At 33.7% G+C, this 10,087-nt stretch overlaps 1 protein-coding gene across 1 annotated transcript in view; it reads left to right on the forward strand.

The window, feature by feature from the left end:
• The window catches only part of CFAP47 (cilia and flagella associated protein 47), a gene marked incomplete at both ends in the record, with an annotated part of 326,556 nt that extends 317,499 nt beyond the window's left edge, over positions 1 to 9,057 (forward strand). The window contains 2 exons of the mRNA XM_084258887.1: positions 6,331 to 6,499; positions 8,842 to 9,057. Coding sequence (XP_084115013.1) covers positions 6,331 to 6,499; positions 8,842 to 9,057 — 385 coding nt within the window. The remainder of the gene's footprint in view (positions 1 to 6,330; positions 6,500 to 8,841) is intronic.
• Between the last annotated feature and the right edge of the window lie 1,030 nt (positions 9,058 to 10,087).

Consider the following 10,087-nt stretch of genomic DNA (forward strand, 5'->3'; position numbering starts at 1 on the left):
ATTGCAAAGTGTGGTGGCAAAATGCATGGGTGATCAACATTCAAAATGTGTGCTTTCAAGAGAAAGCCAAAAGGAAAGCAATTTATTTGACAGCAATGTAATTTGCTGATGGCTGATTGATGGGCATGCAGAACTTTAATGTGCCCTTATCAGATGTAATTGTTGGAGTCCATTAAGAAAAAAAGGAGAGAGCCAAGATGTAAAATTCTCAACTCTTGAGTCAAAAAATGTCTTTTACCTGTTTCCTAAGCAATCTAAAGTTATTACTATTTATTTTCAGCAAAGGAGATAAATAGTGCTCTACATTAAAGTAGCAGCTTTGTTAATAGTTTAAAATTACTTTGAGTAGGTTTTTGGTATAAGTAGCAAATAAGACCTTAAACCACAATATTTAACTTTAAAATAATGAATAATATTTAGAGAATATTTAATATATATGATACTATTAATAAATTATTTTTGTGGTCATAAGACTAAATTCTTTTGTTAAAAACTCATAAAGAGAAGGATATTCCATTATACCTACCCTAATTTTAGCCATTGCATTGCTTTTCTTTCCTCTGCAAAGTCCCAGCCTCCTTGTATTTACATTTTTTTTAAGAGAATTTTCTTCTGTTATTTTTTAAGGTTAGGTCTGCTGGTGATAGATTCTCTTTACTTTCTTTAATCTGAGATTCCTTTCATTATTCAAGGACATTTGTCCTTAAAATGGAATTTATGAATCAAAGTTCTTTTCTTTCACCAATTAAAAATCCTTGTGCCACTTCCTTCTGGCCTGCATGGTTTCTGAGGAGAGATGTACTGTCATTTGAGCCTGTTGTTCCACTATAGATAATATTCCATTTCTCTCTAGTGTCTGTCAAGATGTTTTCTTGGACGTTAGTTTTCAAAAGTTTGATTTCGATCAGTCTAGTCATGTAATGTCTGTTGTCACCATTAAGGAAGACAGGAACTAGGATTGTTCTGTTCAGTGCCAGAAATATAAGGGATGCTTAGTAAGTATGGTCTGAGGGTATGGAAATCCCCAAGAACTTTGGTTCCCATGATAATAAGTAACAACGATTATTGAATATAAATTTGCCTTGAATGCCCTTAGGGATAAAACAGAAGATTGGTGTGTTTCTTAGGTTTCTGGGGAATACTAACACATAATTATTTTGCTCTTTCTATTGAGAAATCTTAATAAATTCTTGCAAAAACATTTCTTAAAGTTCAGCCAGTTCTTTAAAGAAATGTCAGTTTTTTATCTTTATTTACTACATAAAGCCATTACACCAATATATATGGAATCTTTTCAAAGAAAATTGTTTATTATAATAACAGTTTTTAATGGTTAATCAGCTCTCAATAAAAATATTTATGGGCATAATTAGAGATCTGCTCTTCTAATACCTTTACTGATTATCCTGTATAACTTTCTCAGTTTGGTCAGTTTTAAAATATTCCCTGTGCCATTGGGAGTGCAAAAATGAAGGTATATTTATTGGCAGGCAGAGATTTTTAATATACTTGTTTACTTTAAGAGAGCTGTCTATTTTCCTTCATCCAGTTTTATATGTGCATTTGGCCTGCACAACACTTGGCTTTGCCATAACCTTTGCTACTACAGGTATGTTAGATGTCTACACCACATTTCCCACATAGGTAAAAATTAAAGAGATATAAAGGTATAGTCTACCTAAAATATGAATTGAAGTGACTTTTTAACCTGTATGAGACTTTTATGAGTGAAATTATTTTTATTCTTTCTTAGCTATAAGAAGTAAACATCCATGGATTTCACAAATTCTGAGCCATTATATTCTGTCCTTTTTGTCCTTGCTAATTAATCACTTTGCAACATTATCCTGTTTTTAATTTAATGAAAACATAAGAACTAAATCATTTGAATTCAAAATAAGACAAATTCCACCCTTCATTGCCTCACTTGTGATTGCTTTTGACAGATAAAATTATATGATTCAATCATCAGTTATAAGAGATTTCAATAAAAACAAGTCTAAAAATTTTGGAGGATACTCATGAAAGAAAACACTTAATAAAGATGTAAAATGAAGTGTATGAGTTTTCTGGAAGAGTGTCAGCATGATTATCTCTGTCTCTAAATTGGAAAATAAATTATTCTAATAGTCTACTTTGTCTCTAAACCTAATTGGAATCTCTGCCTGCATTTAGTTAGTGGGAAACATAGACCACAGACCAAGGCCCATATTTACTGTCAAAAAAAGGGAAGAACGGAGACCTGTAGCATTATGTTACACTCAGATGCCAATATGATTCATTCTCCCAGTGTGCTGGGTGATATCCTAATTGTATAGACTGATGATAATAATACTAATGTTAGTATTTTATAGATATGCTAAACCTGATACTTTTCTATGATGAAAGATAAAATTGCCTATGATTTGGCCTTCTTAAAGTAATAAATTCGTGATTATCACTTTCATGATTCCCCTACACATATTAATTCTTGATCCCCATACATGTTTTCTCAATCTAATTCCAATGTGCTTGGAATGTGCCTTCGTACTTTCAGTGGGCCTTTGCAAAAAGATAAGACAAATACAATTTCTGCAATATGCCATTCTGTTTATTTTTGTATTTTCACTGGGTCCCTTGATTTTTTTAATATCTCTGAGGTAATTTTTTATGGCTACTGCAGCAAATGTATGAAATAGGATTCATCTCTAACATGATAAGGTCTATTACTTTATGTCCTTGCATATTTTTTAAAATTACATAAGGAAAGCAATTATAGCAATATATTTGCATAGAAACAAAAGAGAAATAATCATTCCACTTTATTATAATCACAATTTTCTGAGTTCATTTTTAATATCATAAATATTAGGTGTTTTGTTCAAAATTTGAAACAGCTAGTTTTTTCATTGTATTTCTACTAGCATTAAGTCCAAAGAGAGTCTCGACAGAAATATGAAATATATCTCTTTCATTAGATTTCAGTAAACATTTTCCTAGTGGATGAATGTATTTATCAGAAATTCTGGGCTCTGTAGTTATATATGTCAGATGCACTACAAATACGAAGTAAAATGATTAACTGTTATTGGGTAGTGCTGCCTGTATATAGTTTCTATGTAATGTGTACATCAAGCAGTTGGATTTTGTTCATGGTGACAGGTTTTCCACAGTGTGGATTCCATAAGATCTGCTGTGAAACCTGTTGATACCTCCCTTGTATGTATTGAGTCTTTTTTCTCTTAATGCTTCAAAATTATCTTTTTGATTATACATCTCATTGTGTATTTCTTTAGTTTCATCCTATTTAGAATCTGTTGAATATCATGAATTTGAGCATTTCATTCCCAAGATTTGGGGCATTTTCTTATTCATTTTCATAAGTTTTCTGTCCCTATTTCTCTCTCCTTCCCATATGTTTGGCCATTTGATAGTGTTACATAACTCCTTTAGATTTTCTTCATCTGCTTTCCATTTGCTTTTCTTTTTGCTCTTCTAACTGGATAATTTTTTGAATATATATTAAAGTTTTTTTTTTAATCTAACTGGATAATTTCAAATGACTTGTCTTCAACACCCCTGTTACTTCTTCTGCTTGATCAAATCTGCACTTATACCCCTCTAATGAATCGTTCCTGCAGGTTTGTATTCTTGAACTCCAAAATTTATTTGGTCTTTTTTTTTATATTTTCTGTCCCTTTGTTGAAATTCACATTTTGTTCATGCACTGTTCTCTGGATATCATTGACAGTTATTTTGAATTATTGTCAGGTAATACCTATGCTTATTTATAGTATGTTTCTGGATAGTTATTTTCTTATTTTAATTAGGTAATTTTTTGTTGGTATTTTTCATTAGTTCGTTTTGGTGTCTACACATATGAAAAAACAGCCAACTCTCCCAGTCTTTATGGACTTGCTTCACACAGGGAAGATCTTCATCAATCACTGTGGTAGAGATTCTTGGAGCCTCTCAAATCTTTTCTGTGACTATGATTCTGAACTTTTGTATGTCGATTACTCATTAGATTTGCTAGTTTCTATTTTGTCAGAAGTTTGTCATTTGTTGCTCCCTCTGATGTGTATTTTTGTACTGTGGACACTCTGAAGCAGCAGTACACTGCCCACATCTTTTTTATTTTTCCTTTAGAGGCCCCTAGGCATCTAGAGTTAGCACATTTCTTTTTTTTTAATTTTTAGAATGTATTTATTGATAAATTTTACATCATCATTCATTTTTAAGCAATGTTTGCTTGCTTTTCTCAGGTGTAGTCCCCATCCAATTCCCACCACCTGTTCATCTGTGCACTGTCACCATAGTCCCTTGTGCTCCTCCCCCCTCCTTCCAACTTCTCTCCCACCCCCCTATTTCTATCAGTTACCTGAGATAGGCTAGACAGAGAATCTTAAACAGACCACTGAAATGCCAGAAACTTGGACATGTTGCAGTCTTCTTTCTCTGCCATTAGGTAGAGGCTTCTACACTGTATCGGTTTCTGTCTGCTTTATTATGGGACCTCTGGACAATTGCTCTCAGATGCGCCAATATACCTAGAATATGTCAGGTCCCATCAATACTTCAAGTAGGCAAGACAGAAGCCAGGGGCCTTCCCTGGTGGCACAGTGGTTGAAAGCTGGGCTGCAAAGCTGCCCCAAGCCTTTGCAGCGCCGGTATTATCCCCGTCCGCCTGCCAGGGTCCCATATGGTGCGACAGACCTCTCCTGTCGTGTCCGCTGCTCCCCTCAGCAGTGTACTTCGTCACTCTGCCTGTTCTGTTTTCCGCTCTGGCTCTGGTGAATTCTCTCACCCTCCTGCGCTTCTGACTGTACCCAGTGCTTGTATAAATAAATAAATAAATCTTTAAAAAAAAAAAAAAAAGACAGAAGCCAGTCCCTCAGTTAGCTCTCCACTCTCAAATGTCCAAATGTTGGATGCCTGGTTCAGTCTTCTCTTCTGGAGGAAGAAACGGGAATTGGGAGAGTCCACATAATGGTGTAGTGCTTCACAGGGAGGGGAGATTATGGTGAGAGCAGGACTCAGACTTTCCTGTTGACTTCGCAGCAGCTGTTTTTGGGCTCACCTGGAGAGCAGATTCTCTTAACTGGTTTCTGAGTTTCTCCCAATGGGTATCAATCCATATATTTCTGAATCAGTATTTCCATGGGGAAAAAAGGGACCCTGAGTCTTTATATTCTACCATCTTGCTGATATCACTCCTCTGCATATTCTGTTTTATACATATCTCATGTACTGAATCTTACATCACTGCCTAGCACTGGTAATTGAATGTTTTAAAACAGAAATCATAATGTTTAAAAACAACAATCATAATGATGACTATTAATATTATTAATCCTTATAGAGCACTATTCACATGTCAGACACTAATGTAATGACTTTATAGGGATTAGTAACATCATTTAACACATAGGAAAACTGAAGTCCAAAAAAGCTAAGTACGTTTTTTAAAGTCATATACCTAGATCGAGCTGGGCTCTTAATCCAGGCTATACATATTCATAGTCCACTTTCACAAATCCTCTGCCGTGACATTCAGTACACATTTGCTAGTGGATCAGTGGGCCCAACGTGAATCTCCCATCTTCCTTGTGTTTCACAGCTGGATCTATTCTGGGAAACTGCATTCTATCTTCTACCTGCATCTCCCCTGTGAGTTTGAATTTTAAATTCCTCTCTTACAAACTCGCATGTTGTACTCTTTCGTGCCTTATTCCACCAAGAATTTCCTCAACTTCTTTCAGTCTTCATCTCAAATGTAATCAGCCTTGACATGAAAATGGTCACTTGAATCTTAAATGTCATTCAGTTCACTTCAGATCATAGCCATTCATCTTCAAGCCCAAGAATGTTTAATGAAGCTGTAAAGTAGTTTCGCCTCACTTAGTGAAGCGAGCTAAAAGTGAGCAAATATAGCACATTGGAATAGTAGTAAAAACATAGGTTTTATGATAGCTGTTATGGTAGGACATTTTAGATATGGATTTACTTACAAATGATTGGATTTTCATTTGGGACGTTGAATCCTTCCAGTTTTTATAGGAACAGCATTTTATTCTTTGTACAGTATAAATATGTGACTGAAAAAAACCTTCAGAATCCATTTTGTCACCCCAGGAAGAACGAAGCTCTTCTTCATTTAAAAAATGTCTCCTCACTATCATTCTGTAAGCATTCCATGAAGTAACACGTATTAGACTCACAGCTGCATAGTAGCATTAATGTTTAACTATGCTCCTACACAGCAGGATGTAAACTCTACCCATCAGTTTATCACATAGAGAATGGGGTAATTATAAAATCTAATGCTTAATATTTATATTTTTGTTCCAGAGAATCTGAGCCATTCACTGCATCCTTCCTACATGGAAGTGATCCTGAGTTTTTTGTGAAACCTCAGGCTGGAAAACTTCTTCCTTATGACACTGATGGAACTCTCATCACAGTGGGTTTTAAACCCCGAATGTACAGTAAAAAATACAAAGCAACATTAGCAATCCAGGTGAGTCCTTCAATGCTATAAGCAAGGATATTTGTTGTCACTAAAGGCATTAAATGAATTAGGGAGAAAAGATTTCACCCAATGATTACAGATAAAGACTAACAACATTGTCTTGCAAAAGCCCACGTATTTCAAGTGTTCTTTCTTCTCTTAATTTCCTTTTATTTAGTAAAGAAGTTTTAAATAGGAAATGTAACAAAGATGTTACCATCACCAGTAGAAAGTAAGAAATTAGTTCCCTTCCATATTAGAGAAATACAGAAGAGGTAAATAATTACTGCAAAGTGATTTGTATATTCATATTTTGTCATGTTAGTATTTGCATATTCTATACTATAATAACCTATTTGAGAACTTTAGGTGATTTGAGATGGAGATGTTGAAACCTTTAAATAAGGTATTGTCAAAATGCCAAATTCTAAAATGAAGAAAATTGAATAGAAGTTAAATTTATTTTGAATTGGAAAAAACAATGTGCAGTTAATATAAGAGTCTGTTAAAGCGATCATTTTATCAAAGGTTAAGGTAAATACAATTTTTAAAATGTATCCAGTAATCAAAGTTTCTCCAAAAAATTTCAGACATTAATTCTACTAAGAATTTTTAGGCTAAAGACAGCTTTCAAATTATTTCTGAAAATGTATCTATCTATTCCTACTGTTTCCAGGCACAAAGGACATGTTTTCAGGTTTCAAGACATAGCTGCTGATGCCAAAGTAATTGCAGTGTAGCTCCCACACATCTGTGGTTTTTCTTTCTCTGGTTAGTTACCCATGATCAGTTGAAGTCTGAAAATGTTACATACAATGAGATATTTTGAAAGAGGGAGAAACCACATTTGCATAATTTTTATTATAACACATTATTACAATTGTATTTTATTATTAGCTATTGTTGATCTCTTACTATGACCAATTTATAAATTAGACTTTACCATAAGTATGCATATACAGGGAAAAAAAACAGTATGTACTTATGGTTTGGTACTGTCTGAGGGATCAGGCATCCACTGTGGAACTTGAAATAGATCACCATAGATGGGAATGATTTAGAATCTAGTGTACTAGAATTCTAAATCAGACATTAATGAGGCAGTGCCATGGACACTTATTGCAAAATTATTTGAATCTTACTTGCAATGCATATAATAACACTTATGATTTTAAACATAGTGTATTTACAGGTGATTTTTTTCAATGATCTTGGAAATGTGTTGTGCAAAGGAAGAGATCCCTACATGTAGTTCCCATTTGTAACCATTAGGCTCCGGATGGGAGTGTATTCCCTTCCATGTAGCTCACCTGTGTGTACGCATGAAGTGTGTCAATTTATTGTAAAAATTTATGTTGACAAATGCATGATCACCAGAATGTCACTTTGTTTTTCAAATTGAACACCCTTGTATGAAGAAAGTCTTATTTCACCCAGTTTTTGTATAGTTCTAGATTTGTTCTGCTTTTTACTCATTGATTTTGAATACATAATTACTATGGACACTGAATAGAAGAGTCAGTTATGAAAATAGGGCCATTCCAGAGGTGCAAGAAATTCCTGCACTTTGATAATTAAATTCCTGTACATTCTTTGATAGATATTACTCTACATATGAAACCCTGATTACCTCAATATTTACTTGGCCTGGACTTACCTAATTAAGTTTTCTGAACATACATGTTGCAAATCTTACTGTGAGGAAGAGGGCCTAGATAAATACAGGTAGCTCAGGAAATTCTGCAAAATTTATGATATTTGAGTATGAATAGAAACACATAGAAAATGCTAGACTGCCTAATTCAATATTGTCATCCAATGCATTTATGCAGAAGAAGAATTTTTATAGGTCCTTGAATATGTTATACTAACTTGGATTTAGATTATAATTGTCATTGATGATGTATACCAAGTTCAGTAACTAAAAAACAAATTTGATATATTTAAGTAAGTTCTATGGCCACAAGTAAATTCTCATGTATAAATTAATCTTGTGAGGTATTGTTTTCATTAGTTGTTGTTCATCCTGGGCAACAATTTCATGCAAACTACATTACATGGGTGCTTAGTTCACTCACAGGACAGATCTCCAGCTGGGAGAGGTTTTTTTTGTTTGTTTGTTTTTGTTTTTGTTTTTTGTTTTTTTAGTGAATGGATCTTAATTCATAAAACCAAATACTTTTCTGGATATATTTTCCATGTTAATGATGTGTTATTATTAGTGCAGCTTCAATTTTATATCTTTTCCATACCACACATGGGGAAGAGAGAGGGTATAAATTTGGTAAATATTTTCCTACATTTTCTCAGTCTCTGGCTATTTCACATAAAATCTCCTTCTCTGTTTCAAGACAGCAGATATGTACTGGTTGTATGCTATCAACGGGCTACCTCAAGTTACCACGCCACCAGTAAATGTAAAGGCCAAAGTCAATACTACGAATGAGATGATATTGAATAAGAAGAGGGTTCATCACCGCAATTTTGTCCGTGAAAATACTAAAGTCATAAGGACAGGGGTGTCCTCTACCATCAAAGGTGCTCCTTTGATGTTGAAGAATAAATAAAAAATAGTTTTCTCCCAAATATTTCTTGGTTTTAAGTAGAATTGATCATATTTTCAGTGTTGTTATTTCATCTTTTGAAGTACTTCTGAGGAATGTTTCAATTATTATAAGCCTTCTATGTTTATTTTTTAATGCTAACTAAATCTACTTTCTGAATATGTTATACCTAATTTCTAAGTTATGTGGGTGAGCTAAGTTGGACTGATTGCAAGTATCAGGATTGGTTAGTTTTAAGTGCAGTGGTACATCTGTTGTAAAACTGAAAAATTACTTCGGTAACAATACTGTTTCTAATACTGATGTTACTATTAAAGTTTAATTTCTCAAATGGATGCCTGAGTCTTTAAAACATTAATGGTAAAATTAGTATATAAGATGAAAGGATTCACTATTTTTAGATCTATTATTTTCAGTAATATGTGCCATTTAATAAGCAATTAAATGAAAATTCTATTCCACAAGTGTATATAGTCGTATGATCCTAAAAATACAGCTATATTTCAGAATGATCCAGGAGAAAGTTCATTTTCTCAAAGTAAAGGAGGGTATGTTACTTGGTCCTTATCACTGAGAGAACATATAATAACCAGCCAGTGGGACAACATAAATTTATAGATGTTTGAACCTCTAACCCCTAAAACAAATACAATGATGTAAACCAACTTTACCTCAATGACCATCATTGGAAGGGGGAAAAAAAGAATAGCGGACTTCCTCTTTATTTCTGAATAATCATTCACTGAATAGAGGATTTTACATTAACGACTCTTTACTTTCAGCCTTGAAAAAGTGCTGCCCATGTCCTTTTTGCCTTTGGTAGATTCTAATAAGTGCATTGTCATTCTAATTGTTTTTCCCTTCTAGGAAAGGTATCATTTCCCTGTGGTTCTTTCAAGACTTGTCCTTTGCTTTCACTTCAAAAGTTTGACTGATGTGTGTTGGTGTAAATGTCTTTGGATTTATGCTATTTGGAATGTTATCAACTTTTTAAATCTGCAGATGTATGTCTTTTGTCAAATTTTGGTAATTT

The sequence above is a fragment of the Talpa europaea genome (genome assembly GCF_964194135.1).
Source record: "Talpa europaea genome assembly, chromosome: X".
NCBI lineage: Eukaryota > Metazoa > Chordata > Mammalia > Eulipotyphla > Talpidae > Talpa > Talpa europaea.